The 17517-nt window shown below is 41.1% G+C and overlaps 1 protein-coding gene across 2 annotated transcripts in view; it reads right to left on the bottom strand.

The window, feature by feature from the left end:
• The window catches only part of NEXN (nexilin F-actin binding protein), a 58592-nt gene extending 47645 nt beyond the window's left edge, over positions 1–10947 (bottom strand). The window contains exon 1 of one of the 2 annotated variants that reach the window (XM_060089990.1): positions 10679–10947. In XM_060089990.1, the coding sequence (XP_059945973.1) occupies positions 10679–10857 (179 nt within the window). In that variant the 5' untranslated portion in view covers positions 10858–10947. Of the gene's footprint in view, positions 1–10674 lie in introns of both variants that reach the window. The other variant, XM_060089991.1, reaches the window with a different exon arrangement.
• Positions 10948–17517: the final 6570 nt, after the last annotated feature.

The following is a 17517-nucleotide window of genomic DNA, read 5'->3' as shown; positions in this document are numbered from 1 at the left end:
TTTCATGTGTTTGTTGGCAATCTGTATATCTTCTTTGGAGAAATGTCTATTAGGTCTTCTGCCCATTTTTGGATTGGGTTTTTTTTTTATATTGAGCTGCATGTATATTTTGGAGATTAATCCTTTGTCAGTTGCTTCATTTGCAAATCAGAATAATGATTTTAAGTACACATTACATATTAGTAAAATGAAGTTTTCTTTTTCTTTCTTTTTCTTTTTCTTTTTTTTGCCTCACCACGTGGCATTGGGGATCTTAGCTCCCCAACACCAGGGATCGAAGCCACACCCCTGCAGTGGAAGTGCAGAGTCTTAACCACTGGACTGCCAGGGAAGTCCCTAAAATGAGGTTTTAAAAGTTCCAGAGTAACTTCTAGCCATGATTCTTTTGATTTCTAATAAGGTAACAGCTTGCCATTCTTTCTACCTTCATCAACTCGGCTACTGCCTTCTCTACTGCTCTGTGCTCCTTAACTCTGGTCTGTCACTCAGCTCTGAGGATATAAACTGCACAGTGTATCATGCACCAGAACCGAAATTCTCACCTGGGCTTTTCAGGCCCTTTTGCAGGTTCCCTTAGCCTCTCTGATTTACCTTGTCTCCCTCCATTCCTTCAACCTCCCACCTCAACAAATACATTCAATGCCTGTTTCCATCTCCAAGACAATTCTTAAGCCACTTCTTTCCCAATGAAGTATTTTCCCAAACTAACAATAAATAGAAATGGTGATTTTCTGCACTCCAACCTAAGCGTGGATTTTTTTTCCTTCAGTCTCTGACATCTCAAAATGTGCTTAGATTTTCTAGATATACTAGATTTTTTAGTTGCTAGATGTACCTGGCATAAATTTAAATATTTTATATTAAACATCTTAGATGTATCAGTCTAATCTATCTTCTTTAATTTTTTATTATTTCATGCATATATAAAATTAGAGCAACTCATATCATAGACCCCCATACACCCACCACAAAGTTTCAACAATTATCAGCTTTTTCCATTGTCTTCAACAACGCAAAGTCTGTTTCTTACAGCCTGCCCAATGCCTATTTCAGCACAGCGCACAGCACTTTACAGACGCTTTAAGCCCTGCTGCAGTGGCACCCACCACATTCTAGGCACTGCACAGGACCTCCTCCTAGCCCTCAGAATTATGCCCAGGATCAAACCCCGCAACTCTCGCCTTTTATTCTCTCGTGGGAAGACTTTAAAGTAACCACTCAAAGAAAATTGGCAAGTTCTCATTTGGTGAAGTCATTAATGAAATGAAGTTACATATATCAGTAAAATGTAAGAATTTTTTATAGGAGCAGGACAGGAATAAAGACGCAGATGTAGAGAATGGATTTGAGGACATGGGGAGGGGGAAGGGTAAGCTGGGACGAAGTGAGAGAGTGGCATGGACATATATACACTACCAAATGTAAAACAGATAGCTAGTGGGAAGCAGCCGCATAGCACAGGGAGATCAGCTCGGTGCTCTGTGACCACCTAGAGGGGTGGGATAGGGAGGGTGGGAGGGAGGGATACACAGAGGGAGGGGATGTGGGGATATATGTATACGTACAGCTGATTCACTTTGTTGTACAGCAGAAACTAACACACCATTGTAAAGCAATTATACTCCAATAAAGATGTTAAAAAAAAAGTAAGAATTTTTTTTAAGTTACAGTAATTAGAGGAAAGACCTGGTGTCTCTACACTAATTAAGGAGAAGAGTGGAAAATAACAACTGAATCCCTATTATGTACCATATACTAGGTGGTTTGCATGTTATTTCTTAAATTCAGAGGTGATGAGTATGATAGAACTAAGAATAAATGGGAAATGAAGAAATTTGCTAAAATGAATAAATATGTATTTATTATTAATTCAAGAAACATTTATTAAACATCTTTCTACAATGTGCTGGACAGTATAAGGCACTACATATACAAAGATGAATATAGAATAAAATATGTCTTTTCATGGAGCTCATAGACCACATGGGATGAAAGATAATTACCAAGAAAGTATAAAAAGGCCTAATGTCTGAGCCTATTACTGAGGAACCCAGAAAGCTTTTGATTATATAGATTATATCTATAGATATATAATGTATTGAACATTAAAACAGAATTTCCAAATATATACTTATTAAGTCATTTGAAATAAGAAGCCCATTATACATCAACATAAACACATTTTATGAAAAAAACTACTTTCCAAAATAAAAGTAATTAGAAAAGTGACATTGTTTTACATTTTTTATTATTATTATTATTATTTTTTTGCGGTACATGGGCCTCTCACTGCTGCGGCCTCTCCCACTGCGGAGCACAGGCTCCGGACGCGCAGGCCCAGCGGCCATGGCTCACGGGCCCAGCTGCTCCGCGGCATGCGGGATCCTCCCGGACCGGGGCACGAACCCGTGTCCCCTGCATCGGCAGGCGGACTCCCAACCACTGTGCCACCAGGGAAGCCCTGTTTTACATTTTTGAATATCTCTTTAATATCTGGTTTAATAAAAGACAGGTATATTCTCATATCTGCTTCTGCATTCAAACTATCGTGATATGTTGTTTTGACTGAAGTATATAAAGAAAACATGGCCTCATACAGATATGTTTTTAGGAAAGGAAGGACCTCATGGGTCCTTGAAGGGTCTTGGGGACTCCCAAGGATTCTAAAACCACAGTCTGAGATTTGCTGAATTATAGGAAAGAATATTCTATCAAATCATGTCAGTTCTAATTCTAAAAATAAAGTAGTAGACTGAGCACTCCCTTACTGTACTTTAGAACACTAAATGAGGCTTAGTTTAACAACTTAATTCCTATACTCAGTAACATAAATGCCAAAAGATTTATATCTGGAATCTCACACACTTTTCTTAATCTAGTATTAAGTAACTTTTCTTCTGTTTGGGCAGGCAGATGTAATGTCTTTAGCCACCTTAAAGGGGCAGCAGCAACACAACAATTAGGCCTCGCTGTACTTTTCTAAGTGTCTAAGATCTCAAGCAAGCCAGTCAAATTGTTATCAAGAATAAGACAAAACACTGACCAAAGGATAAGGTTGAACATGTGGTTCATCAACAAAAGCTTGGTCATAATAAAGGTATGATGAAGGGATTTAATAATGCCATTCCAGCATATTAAGCATTCAATGTCTTCTTAAATGAAGACAAGTATCCATCATAGGTTTCAGAGGGAATACTGCAATATTACTATAGCCTGTCCATGATTTATCAAGAATGCATTTTTTTTCAAACTTGACAGATTAGGTCTGTATTTACAAACACAGTATTTTTGTGAGGAGAACCTACTGTGTACCAGACATTATGCCTGGTGATGGTATACAAAATGTAGGTGACAGCTTTTGAAATCAATTAGCTTTGTTAGGAAAAACAGATGGTACCACAACTAATTATAAAACAAAGTAATAAGTGCTATAACAGCAGGATATACTGGGCTACAGAATTATGGAAAATTCATGGAAAGACTATGGTTGGTTAAGGAGGGGGCTGGGGTGAGGGCAGATGACACAGAGAGAGATGGTGACATTTGATTTAGACCTTGAAGGATAAGTAGGATTTCGCAATGTAGAAAAGAGAGTAAGGGCATCCAGGCAAAGTAGCAACACGAACAAAAACACCAAGGCCTGATAGCCCAGTACAAATTGGGGGAGCTATAAGTTGTCCAGAGAATCTATGGTAAAACTGGAGAGACAGACTGGGCACAGAATAGGAAGATTCCTAAATGCCATATTTAGAAACAGTTTAGACTTGATCCTATAGTCAACGGGGAGCCAGCAAAGGATTTTTTTAAAGTAGAAATGTGACTTAATAAGATATGTATTCTAGAAAGAAAAAAAAAGAGACTGAGAGCAGTGTAGAAAACTGGAATAAAATGGGGAAAGACTACAGGGAGGACAAGTAGAATGATCTTGGCAAGAGAAGATAAGGGCCTGAATTAAGATAGCAGCATTAGGAATGAAACGTTGGAAAAGACATTTCAGAAGTATAATTGACATGACATGGTGACCCATTCATTCATTTATTTAACAAGTGTTTATTAAGCTCCTACTACATGCCAGGGACTATCCTAGGCTGTGGAGAGATGAAAGTGAACAAAAAGACAAAGTCCCTTCCTCCAGGGAAGGGGGTTGTACTGGGGGCATTACTGCAAGAATTTTAACCAATTAGATTTGGAGGGTAGAGGTGAGGAGAGGAATACTGTCAAGAATTAGTTCAGGGACTTCCCTCGTGGTCTGGTGTTAAGGAGTCCGCCTTACAGTGCAGGGGACACGGGTTCGATCCCTGGTCAGGGAACCGAGATCCCACATGCTGCGGAGCAACTAAGCCTGCGCACCACAACTCCTGAGCTCGTGTGCCTCCACTAGAGCCTGTGTGCCACAAACTACAGAGCCCACGCACTCTGGAGCCCACATCGCAACCAGAGAGAGAAAACTCACACACCACAACTAGAGAGAAGCCCGTGCGCCGCAAGGAAGATCCACGTGCCACAGCTGGGACCCGATGCAGCAAAAATAAATAAATAAATAAATAAATAAATCTTAAAAAAAAAAAAGAATTAGGTCAAGTTTCTTAGTTTAGTTAATGGGTGGACAGGGTTACCATTAAAAGCATGTTTAAGGGGTAAAAAATTGAGTTCAGTTTTGAACTGGTTTTACTACCCGTCAGAATTACATATGGGGTCTGGTTATATTTGTGCTAAGAATTAGGGACTTTTAGAGCTCATTCGCTAAAGACCTTAAAGATCACTTAGTCCAACCTGTTCATTTACCATATGAAAAAATGGGAGGCTCAAAAAGATTCAGTGACCAATCCAAGGCTGCAAACTATTCAGCAGAAGAAGAAGGAACTAGACTCCAAGTTTCTTGACTTCTAGTCAACTACTCTTTCACTCCGTCATTCTCCATTTTTACCTAAGAGTACATGAAGTATATGTATATGAATTGTATATATGTATACATACACAATATACTAATATTGGTATCAGCTGGCATAGCAATAAATGAGATAACCTTCAGAAAGTCTTTGAAAATGACTTAATGGCCTGATAAAATATGTTTCAAAAATAGTATATACTTTTGAGCTGTTATAATTTCCAGGTTGAATATTAAGGTATAAAGCTCAAGCTGTGAAATAATATGTAAGTCTCATAGAGGAATATAATAGTAAGTATAACAGATGGTCTTAAAATATGCATGTTAATGTTCCTGTTCTAGAATTTCATTGGACCTATGTTTGACCTCTAAATTTTCTAAATTTAATTACTTTACTTGACTTTTTTTGATACGCAATTAAAATATTTCAAGATAGCAAGTAATGCAGGAATCAAGAAAAGAATTTTAAATCATAGCTAGCTATCATTTACAATAACTATTTCATTGTGTTAATGTATTATCTCTTTTCTCAAGGAGAACAGAACTGTCAAGAAAGTGACAGCTTTGGTCCTCCCTGGTGGCGCAAGTGGTTGAGAGTCCGCCTGCCGATGCAGGGGATACGGGTTCGTGCCCTGGTCTGGGAGGATCCCATATGCCGCGGAGCGGCTGGGCCCGTGAGCCATGGCCGCTGAGCCTGCGCGTCCGGAGCCTGCGCGTCCGGAGCCTGTGCTCCGCAACGGGGGAGGCCACAGCAGTGAGAGACCCGCATACCGCAAAAAAAAAAAAAAAAAAAAAAAAGAAAGTGACAGCTTTAAATCTGCATTTCATTAAACTCAAGTAAATTCTTTGTCTCAACTTTTAAGAAGGTTTTAGACAGAACCCTTACCTATACACTAGAAGTAAATGTTAAAACCTACCTCTTTACAGTCTTTGGAACAAACAACATTATTTTGAGCTTCATAAAATGTGAGCCTAAATTTTTTTTAAATTTATTTTAATTGATTTATTATTTTTGGCTGTGTTGGGTCTTCATTGCTTCATTGCACGTATGCGCTTTCTCTAGTTGCGCCAAGTGGGGGCTACTCTTGGTTGCAGTGTGCGGGCTTCTCATTGCAGTGGCTTCTCTTGTTGTGGAGCACGGGCTCTAGAGCACGTGGGTGGGCTTCAGTAGATGCGGCACTTGGGCTCAGTAGTTGTGGCTCGTGGGCTCTAGAGTGCAGGCTCAGTAGTTGTGGCGCGTAGGCTTAGTTGCTCTGCAGCATGTGGGATCTTACCAGACCAGGGCTCGAACCCATGTCCCCTGCATTGGCAGGCGGATTCTTAACCACTGCACCAGCAGGGAAGCCCCTAAATTTTTATAATTTTGCACTTGTACAAGAAATATAAACTTAAATATTATGTAACCTTATTACATGTAATGAAGGTTGTAACCTTATACTCTAAAAATTATATTACAAAACATCATGAACCTCATCACAGCTCAAAAATATGAAACTAGATCCTATTTTACCTATTTAAAATAGTGAGTTTTTTTCTCCTACCAATATGTAATTCCTCACTTATAACCAAGAATCTTATTTTCAACCTGTCTTGACATGCTTCTGTATTAATATATAATACTTTGCCCTCAGATGACTGTGTGTAACATTTTCAAAAGAGCATTCACCATACTATGAGTCCCTGAAAGGTAAGAACTGTGCTCTAGTTGGTTCTTTATCTTTTGCGTCTCACATAACAACTAGGACACAGTACAAACTCGATTCATATTTGAGCTAGTGAACAAATAACAAAGAGGAGGAAAACTGTCTGATCCAAAACCAGCCTAAATGAAACTTATGAATGATACCTCTAAAAGGAGGGCTGATGATGAGGATGCATGAATGAATGAATGAATGAACAAATGCACAAACAAATAAATAAAATTATAGAAAGTAAAATAAAATGGAGTGAGTTTATGTTAAACTAGATATCATGAAAAACCAGAAATTGGGCTTTAAGGATGTTGTCTTCCCAAGTAATTTCTGGAGGATACTGGGCCTCCTCACCCCCTCTTCAAGTGGAAGATGGCCGTTCATTGAAGGACACAGCTGGGAATGGGAAGACCCAGGCCACTGGCTCCAAACAAGTGGGTGGGGCCGTGAGGTGGAAGAATAGTAGTTAACTCCACTTTATGAACAATGTCTAAGGGTCGCAAAAACTCTCCTAAACACTTAAGATGGGGAAGGAGTAGGATTATTTAAGAGTTCCTAGGAAAGATTTCTTTCCCCGAGATATCTCCCCTATGCTTTCTAAAGTCCCACCAGTTAAAATATTTTTAGTTCTCAATACATGGTTCCTTTCCGCTCAATGGACACTAGCAATTAGTGTCAATGAAAGTTAACCTTTCCTTCCCATTCCCATGATCAGATTATTTAAGAGAAGGACTGCTAACCAAAATATATATTCAACATTTAACGTCCAGGTTCCTAATGCCAAGTCCAGCAGACTTTCCATCATATCATGGCTTCAGACCTGCCCTAGTATTGATACTTAGATCAGAGGCCTGCATATTCAAGTGTCTATGGTCAGGTAATATAAGTCCATGTTATGTAGTATAATTGACAGGTAATATAAATGAGTGATGACTAATTGTCAGACAGTAAGGGATGGTGGAGACTATGTCAAAAGAAGAGTGTGTACCCTATCTGAGGAGGGAGCCACTACTTAGTTCCAGGGTACTCTTGCTATGCAGAAATGTGGACCCAGTTTTGCCAAGATCTTCCAATTTTTCAAGAGAGGCTGAAAATCCATATTTTAATGTAAAATGTACAATTTTTAAGCATGTCTATGGCTGAAAGTGGCTTTTTGGCTCCCAATTTGTGGCCCTTGATCTAAATGAACAAGCATCATTGAGAAAATGCAAAGAGACAAAGGGGAGGCCTATTTTGGCTAGAAAGAGGGAGGCAGAGTCAAAGGGAGAAAAGGGCAGGAAAGAGGCACAGAAAGGAAGGTGGAAGTCAAATTTCACCAACCTCAAAACCTGGCCTAGGGACCCCAAACTATTTGTCTTCTAATCTGAGAACAAAAAGGAAGAGATGAAGAAAGAAAAAAAAAAAAAAAAAGAGGAGAAGGGAGAAAAAGAACCAACTCTTGAACACTTACTCGATGGCAGATGCTGTATCAGATGCTTTCACATATGCACTTTCATTGAGATATGGCAATGAGAGAAAAAACATCCTATGCATGGGGAAAAGAGGGAACTATATCAAAATACTAACTGTTTATGTGTCAGATGATGAGAGCCCCCTTTTCAGTTCCCCACAATTTTTAACCGTAAATATAATATGGTTGTATTAACTTTATAATAAAAAACAAATTTGACTGAAAGTTAAATAAATAAGTTGGATTTCTGGGTAAAAATCCACCCATCCTAGAGTGTAGAAAGTATACTACCATTAAGTCAAGCCAAACTATGTGCTGAGCATTTAAATAGAAAAAGAAAATACAACAACTCTAAGTGTATATAGATATGTAATCTTGCAATTATAAAACCAGAAGAAAGAGGACATGAAAGAAACTATACAGGTGATGTAGACCACAGGCAGATTAAATAAGAATAGAGATATGTGAAATTGTTAAGAATGCTGTAGGTCATTCTCCTTCTTAATTATAAAGTTGACTACTAAGATGTTTTGTGTGTGTGGCCTACAAACATACAATGTACTAAGTCCTCTCTTCTATAAAATCTTTCAGACACCTGCCCATCTGTTACATACTTTTCTACATTTACTACATTGTATTCTTTCTTTTAGGCATGCATTTTTATTTGAACAATACTTTTATTTGCCTTTAGGGTGTTTCAAAGGTAACAGTAGGTTTTCTTTTTTTTTCCTAAATGAAGTAGTATCTCATTTCAGGCCACTTGGGTTCTAAGCAATCTAAATTCCCAATTAATCTCTTCCAAATATACATATCCAGTTTTCATTCTGTTCACAAATGAAACCCTAACCCAAATACCTCAAATGTAATTTCAGGGGAAAAATACTGTTCAAAAATCTAGATAATGCATTCCTTCGCTGATGCTAAATATAGTCATCTCAAGATGACATACATTTTGACAATGATCAGTCTTACATATCAAATTTTCAAAAATAGCACAGATTCCATTTTCAATGAGTAGGAAAAATTGCTATTCACTACATTTCAGCTTAAAATGGATTTAAAAGTGTGACTCTTTCATGAAAATGGAAATTACATCAATACTGTATCAACGTAAACTGGATTTAAAAGAATTTTGTTGTGGTTTTTGCTTAGGGCTCTTTAAGGGAGACAAAATACAGAATTGCCCACATTTTTCTTTCAAGTATTCCCATCCAGAATATAAAATATCTTCAAAAATAGGGGGCTAATAGCTGTGAGAAAGAATCTGACTTAACTACATTAAGTAATCAAAGTTCACTTATACTAAATATACCTCCTCCAAAAAAACCCTGTCCCTCAATTTGGTTGATAATGCACTTTTCCACCCTACCGGGCTTCAAAACTCAAAAGAATTTCAGAGACTTATGTGTATTCTGAGTTTTCTTATGGCAACAATTTAACCTGTAAAAGGATTGGCGGAGAATAATGTGGTTCACTCAATGACGGGTGACTAAGATGGTATAAATACCTAAGTTTATATAATCATGCTACCCAACACATAGTTATGCTGTGACTCGAAGGCCAATGGGCCCATGCATGAATTCATTAACAAAATTAAGCTGGTGAATGATGCTCCCGTTGCTTTGCTCACGGAACTAATTTCTTTCTTATTATGGCTTAACTTCTTTTCTTTACCTGCCTCCAGCCCAAGGACAGACATTTTGTTAGGGCATATCCTTATGCTATTTTTATCTTGTTCTCGTTCTATCCTCCCTCTCTGTCTCTCTCTCCCACTCTCTCTTCATCCCACCCCCCTTTCCAACTCTCTTCGTTCGCATTATGGACCTTAAATTAAATAAATATGAAATGAAGATCTTGAAGCCACTGCGATAATCTACTAACCTCTCAACTAGGTTATTTTCTTTATAAACGCCATTAATAATAATTTTTTTAGCATTTGTAGAGCTTTGCAGAGTTTACAAACAGTTGGAATGGCTCGGCGTTTTCAAAAAGCATACAGAGAAGGGAGGTCTCGAGAGGTGACTACATCATTCACTCCAACTTCCAGCTCTAGTTGCACAACTCCCAACATCCGACATCGGTTAGAATCACGAAAAACTAGTCTGGAGGGAGGGGGCAGATGATGGGCTGTTAAATCACATTTCAGTCCCCAGCCTCCACAGGGACCGATCAGGAATGACTTCTCTTAAAAACAACAGGCACTGCCGGCGGAGACGGAGACCGCGCCGGGGGCACGTGGTGGGGGACGACACGGCACTTTACCTGCCGGGACCCCTGGGACAGAGCAAGGGGACCGGCACCCGCTCCACCGCCGTAGGGCTCACTCCCTGCAGGACCGAGAAAGCTCCCGAAACTGCACAGACAGGGCGCAAGCCGAGCTGAAGCTGCGGAGCCGGGCAAGGAAATCGTGGCCAGGAGCCCGAGGCCGGTGACCACGGAGGGACAGCCAGGCCGACCTCGGTCCGCCCTCCGCCGAGCCCGCGGAAGCGGCTCCGAGGGCCGTTTCGCTCGCGCCGGGGGACCAGCGCGTCGCCACAGCTGGATGGAGCCGGGCCAGGAGCCGGGGCGCGCATCCCCGCCGCCCCGGGGGAGCCAACGGCTCCGTCTCGGCCGCCCCCTCCCCACGTCCCCCCGACTCCTCTCACCCGCCTCGAGCCGGCGACACGCGAAGGTCCGGGGTGCGCGCTGGCAGGCTCTGGGCGCCGGGGTGTGGTCAGGGGTCCTGGCGCTCCGGCCGCCGCCGCTCCAGCCGCTACGAGCCCTCTGGCCGCCGCCGGCTCCAGCAGCAAGTTTCCATAAAAGTCCTGGTGTGCAGCCTGTTCCCGCATTCCAGGCGGGCCCTACGCCGGCTGCAGCTGTTCCAAAACACGAGGCCAGTTCCCCCAACCCCCCGCCTCCGCCGTGTGGCCCGGAGAGGGGTGGAGAGTCCAGGAGGAAGGCGGGCGAGGGGGGCGGTGGCTGCCAACTTTCCGCCGGGACCTGCGGGTCGCCCGGCTCTGGGTCCCTGCGCTGACCCCCTCCCCGCGGGTCCCCCACCACTTCGCGGCGGGGTCCGGGGAAGGCAGGCTGCCTCCCTTGTGGGAAATGGTTGCTACCGGAATGGGATTCAGAAACAGGCGGCTGCTGACTCGCCGCGACCCGCAGCCGCTTTGCGCTGGGCCCGCTTCTCAGCTGCCCTACCGGTCCTGGTGTCTAAGAAGCCGAAGCACTGCCTTATCTTCATCCAGAGCGTCGACCCTTGGCCAACCTTCCTTTTACTGTTGAGAGCACAGGGCAGCAGACTGGGGACCACTTCATTTGTCTGTTGCTCTCCTTTTCTTGGTTCTGGTCTTCAACTCCAAAGAGAATGGCTGATAGAGAAAAGTGGAAGAAAGAGGGGGGAGGGGGCGGGGAGGAGGAGGCATACAAATAAATAATATTTATATAATCTTCCAATTTTCCTTAATTGAAGGCAAATCATCTCTGGTCTTTCTAAACCTACATTAAGGCATCTTGCGAATATTAGCACCACAGAACTTCTCAATCTGGACCACCAGACTGCCAATTAAATCCATCAGACAACCTACATTAAAACCTGAAATACTAATCCAGCGGCGACATTTTCCTGGTGGGGAGATCTTCAGTTCTTCACTGCATGCATAAAATGAATATAAATTTAATGAATGAGTGAATGAATTAACAAAATCGAGCTACCATCCACACAGATAAGCCAGGGACAACCACCTCCAATTTCCAGCCCTGGGCACAGTGGTGCTCAGGTTATATTTTAAGGGATTTTGAAAAGGCCTTCTCGTCTTAACTAAAACTTTCCTTCTCCATCCCATCCCCATACACTATTTACTCGGGATGGAAATTCTTTTAAGAGGTATAAACCATTCATTCTTCAATTAGAGAAAAGTTCTAGATTGGTAATTAAAACAGCTATTTAAACTTACTCTAATACAGATTAGCGTGGCCTGGATGATCGACCTTGTTCCCTTGCACCCGTCAATACCATCACCCTAACCTTCTTCAGTTCATGGAATTTTCCGTGGTCATTCTGGCTGCAGGGCCTTTGCATAAGCTATTCCCTCTGCATGAAATTCTTTCCCTGGACTCTTCACCTACCTAGCTTCAACGTATGCTTTTGCTGTCTGCTTATATGTTGCTCTCTCAGAGAAGCCTTCCTTTTACCCCAATCTTTATCAGTCCCCCCATTATAAATTCTCACTCCACCCTTTTCTTCCTTACACTTACCAAGTTATAATTAACACATTTATATTTATGACTTAAAGTCTTAAATGATCCACACAGATTCACCAGATACAATAAAGCTCTTCATTCTTCCTATAAACTCTGCTAGCTACCCACAGCATGCAAGGCCTACCTCTTCTCCCCTCAATTCATCATTCATTCATTCAACAAATATTCAGTTCTAGATACTTAGGATACAGCAGTCACAAAACAAATAAAAAGCCCTGCCATCATGGGACATACATTTTAGTGGAAGAGGGCAGCCAGTAAGCAAATAAACAACTAAGTGATATGCATTAGAGATAAACCAGAGCAGAAAAGTAGGGAATGCTGGGAACGGAGTGGGAGAAAAGTGGTCCAGAAGGAGGTGCAAAAGCCCCAGGAAGGATCCTATCTGACATGTTCTAGGAAGAGCAAGAAGGCTTCTGTGGGTGAAGCTGAGTAGGCAAAGGGGGAAATAATACTGAGTGGAGTGGGGCAGGAGATAGACTGTGAGAAACCTTTTTTACATTGTAAGGACTTTAGCTTTTACTCTGAGAGAGATGGGTGGCCACTGGTGGATTGTGAACAAAGCAGTGACATAATCTGACATATTTTTAAAATGTTCACTCTGGCCAATGTGCTGCAAACACACTAAATGAAGCAGGGAGACCAATTAGGAGGCTTCCAAAATAATCAGGATGACAGGTAACGGGAGTTTGGACCAAGATGATAGCTCTGAAGGTAGTGAGAAATGCTTGGCGTATTTTTTTTCTTGGTACTTTTTAAAAAGTGGAACTGGTGTATAAGAATGCCACAGATTTCTGTTCATTAATTTTGTATCCTGCTACTTTACCAAATTCATTGATCAGCTCTAGTAGTTTTCTGGTAGCATCTTTAGGATTCTCTATGTATAGTATCAAGTCATCTGCAAACAGTGAAAGCTTTACTTCTTCTTTTCCGATTTGGATTCCTTTTATTTCTTTGTCTTCTCTGATTGCTGTGGCTAAAACTTCCAAAACTATGTTGAATAAGAGTGGTGAGAGTGGGCAACCTTGCCTTGTTCCTGATCTTAGTGGAAATGGTTTCAGTTTTTCACCATTGAGGACGATGTTGGCTGTGGGTTTGTCATATATGGCCTTTATTATGTTGAGGAAAGTTCCCTCTATGCCTACTTTCTGCAGGGTTTTTATCCTTCAATTTGTTAATATGGTGCATCACGTTGATTGATTTGCGTATATTGAAGAATCCTTGCATTCCTGGAATAAACCCCACTTGATCATGATGTATGATCTTTTTAATGTGCTGTTGGATTCTGTTTGCTAGTATTTTTTTTTTTTTTTTTTTTTTGCGGTATGCGGGCCTCTCACTGTTGTGGCCACTCCCGTTGCAGAGCACAGGCTCCGTATGCGCAGGCTCAGCGGCCATGGCTCACGGGCCCAGCCGCTCCGCGGCATGTGGGATCTTCCCAGACCGGGGCACGAACCCGTATCCCCTGCATTGGCAGGCGGATTTGTTTGCTAGTATTTTGTTGAGGATTTTTGCATCTATGTTCATCAGTGATATTGGCCTGTAGTTTTCTTTCTTTGGGACATCTTTGTCTGGTTTTGGTATCAGGGTGATGGTGGCCTTGTAGAATGAGTTTGGGAGTGTTCCTCCCTCTGCTATATTTTGGAAGAGTTTGAGAAGGACAGGTGTTAGCTCTTCTCTAGATGTTTGATAGAATTTGCCTGTGAAGCCATCTGGTCCTGGGCTTTTGTTTGTTGGAAGACTTTTAATCACAGTTTCAATTTAGTGCTTGTGATTGGTCTGTTCATATTTTCTATTTCTTCCTGGTTCAGTCTCGGCAGGTTGTGCATTTCTAAGAATTTGTCGATTTCTTCCAGGTTGTCCATTTTTTTTTTTTTTCTTCTTTTTGCGGTATGCGGGCCTCTCACTGTTGTGGCCCCCCCCGTTGTGGAGCACAGGCTCCGGACGCGCAGGCCCAGCGGCCATGGCTCACGGGCCCAGCCACTCCGCGGCATATGGGATCCTCCCAGACCGGGGCACGAACCCGTATCCCCTGCATCGGCAGGCGGACTCTCAAACCACTGCGCCACCAGGGAGGCCCCAGGTTGTCCATTTTATTGGCATAGAGTTGCTTGTAGTAATCTCTCATGGCATTCTTATACACTAGTGATGAAAAATCTGAAAGTGAAATGAAGAAAACACTCCCATTTACCAATGCAACAAAAAGAATAAAATATCTAGGAATAAACCTACCTAAGGAGACAAAAGACCTGTATGCAGAAAATTATAAGACACTAATGAAAGAAATTAAAGATGATACAAATAGATGGAGAGATATACCATGTTCTTGGATTAGAAGAATCAACATTGTGAAAATGACTCTATTACCCAAAGCAATCTACAGATTCAATGCAATCCCTATCAAACTACCACTGGCATTTTTCACAGAACTAGAACAAAAAATTTCACAATTTGTATGGAAACACAAAAGACCCCGAATAACCAAAGCAATTTGAGAACGAAAAATGGAGCTGGAGGAATCAGGCTCCCTGACTTCAGACTATACTACAAAGCTACAGTAATCAAGACAGTGTGGTACTGGCACAAAAACAGAAAGATAGGTCAATGGAACAGGATAGAAGATAAACCCACGCACATATGGTCACCTTATCTTTGATAAAGGAGGCAAGAATATACAGTGGAGAAAAGACAGCCTCTTCAATAAGTGGTGCTGGGTAAACTGGACAGGTACATGTAAAAGTGTGAAATTAGAACACTAACACCATACACAAAAATAAACTCAAAATGGATTAAAGACCTAAATGTAAGGCCAGACACTATCAAACTCTTAGAGGAAAACATAGGCAGAACACTCTATGACATAAATCACAGCAAGATACTTTTTGACCCACCTCGTAGAGAAATGGAAATAAAAACAAAAATAAACAAATGGGACCTAATGAAACTTCAAAGCTTTTGCGCAGCAAAGGAAACCATAAACAAGACCAAAAGGCAACCCTCAAAATGGGAGAAAATATTTGCAAATGAAGCAACTGACAAAGGATTAATCTCCAAAATTTACAAACAGCTCAATAACAAAAAAACAAACAACCCAATCCAAAAATGGGCAGAAGACCTAAATAGACATTTCTCCAAAGAAGATATACAGATTGCCAACAAACATATTAAAGAATGCTCAACATCATTAATCATTAGAGAAATGCAAATCAAAACTACAATGAGATATCATCTCACACCAGTCAGAATGGCCATCATCAAAAAATCTAGAAACAAAAAATGCTGGAGAGGGTGTGGAGAAAAGGGAACCCTCTTGTACTGTTGGTCGGGATGTAAATTGATACAGCCACTATGGAGAACAGTATGGAGGTTCCTTAAAAAACTAAAAATTGAACTACCATATGACCCAGCAATCCCACTACTGGGCATATACCCTGAGAAAACCATAATTCAAAAAGAGTCATGTACCAAAATGTTCATTGCAGCTCTATTTACAATAGCCAGGACATGGAAGCAACCTAAGTGTCCATCAACAGATGAATGGATAAAGAAGATGTGGTACATATATACAATGGAATATTATTCAGCCATAAAAAGAAACGAAATTGAGTTATTTGTAGTGAGGTGGATGGACCTAGAGTCTGTCATACAGAGTGAAGTCAGAAAGAGAAAAACAAATACCACATGCTAACACATATATATGGAATCTAAGAAGAAAAAAAAAAAGGTCATGAAGAACCTAGGGGTAAGATGGGAATAAAGACACAGGCCTACTAGAGAATGGAGTTGAGGATATGGGGAGGGGGAAGGGGAAGCTGTGACAAAGTGAGAGAGAGGCATGGACATATACACACTACCAAACGTAAAATAGATAGCTAGTGGGAAGCAGCCGCATAGCACAGGGAGATCAGCTCGGTGCTTTGTGACCACCTAGAGGGGTGGGATAGGGAGGGTGGGGGAGAGGGAGACGAAGAGGGAAGAGATATGGGAACATATGTATATGTATAACTGATTCACTTTGTTATAAAGCAGAAACTAACACACCATTGTAAAGCAATTATACTCCAATAAAGATGTTAAAAAAAAAAGTGGAACTGGTAGGATTTTGGCAACAGATTGAGTGTGAGATGTGAGGAAAAGAAGTTTTGGGCCTGAGGAACTGGAAGAATGTTTTCATTTACCGGGATGAGAAAGATGGGGAGGAGGTTTAGGCTGGTGTGGTCAGGAGCTCCGTTTTGGACATGCTAAGTTTGAGAAGATTATTAGAAATCCAAGATTTGTCTATCTGTGTAAACATTCCTTGTATATTTATCATGAATCGATTAGATTTGTTCTCACTCTTGATTACATCAGTTGCATGTTACTGAAATTACACAAACATTACAAAAAGGAAGAAATACAAAAGCAAAAATGAACAGTTAATAGTTTTTATAAAAGCTAAGTTGAATGCTTTGAAGATGTAATAAAAGCAAATAGCTTATAAACATTACCATCAAGCTAGGTGTGGGGAAGACAAATGTAAAAGATTGGGTAGAAAATTATGAAAACCTAGGGGGATTTGGGACTCATTGCTTTTCATGTAACTTTTTCTCCTTTAAATAAGGGAAACTGGAAAACCCAGATGATGATTTTGAGGTATAGTTTCTACAATAAAGACGTCTCAGAATACCCAGTAGATCCATACTCCTAGTAAAGGCCTTCACCCTACCTCAAAATATTGGTCCAAGAATGTGCACATATTCATTTAAAATTAAAATGTCTACATTATCTATATACAATTTATTATGATTCCCTGGTGTGATATCCAGCCACCAAGATAACCCCAAATGATCCCGCCTCCTAGTCTTTCCACCCTTGTGTAATCTCCTCCCACATTGTGTCAGCGCTGGTCTGTGTGACTAATAGAATATGGTACAAGTGATGGTATGTCCTGTTCAAGTCTAGGTTATAAAAGATACTGTGTCTTTTGCCTTGATATCTCTTGGATTACTCACTCTGGGGAAAGACAGCTGTTGTATTTTAAAAATACTCAGGCAGCTCTGTTAAGAGGCCCACGTGGCCAGGACCTAAGTCCCCCTGACAACAGCCATGTGAGTGAGCAAATCTTGGAAGCAAATCTTCCAGCCCTAGTCAAACCTTCAGATGACTGCAGTCTCAGGACAGACCCTAAAACCCTGGACCACTAGAACCAGCCGTTCCTAAATTCCCAACCCTCAGAAACTATGGGAGATAATGTTCGTTGTTTAAAG

This window comes from Mesoplodon densirostris, chromosome 2 (genome assembly GCF_025265405.1).
Source record: "Mesoplodon densirostris isolate mMesDen1 chromosome 2, mMesDen1 primary haplotype, whole genome shotgun sequence".
Classification (NCBI taxonomy): domain Eukaryota; kingdom Metazoa; phylum Chordata; class Mammalia; order Artiodactyla; family Ziphiidae; genus Mesoplodon; species Mesoplodon densirostris.
This window is presented reverse-complemented; position numbering and strand designations above follow the sequence as displayed.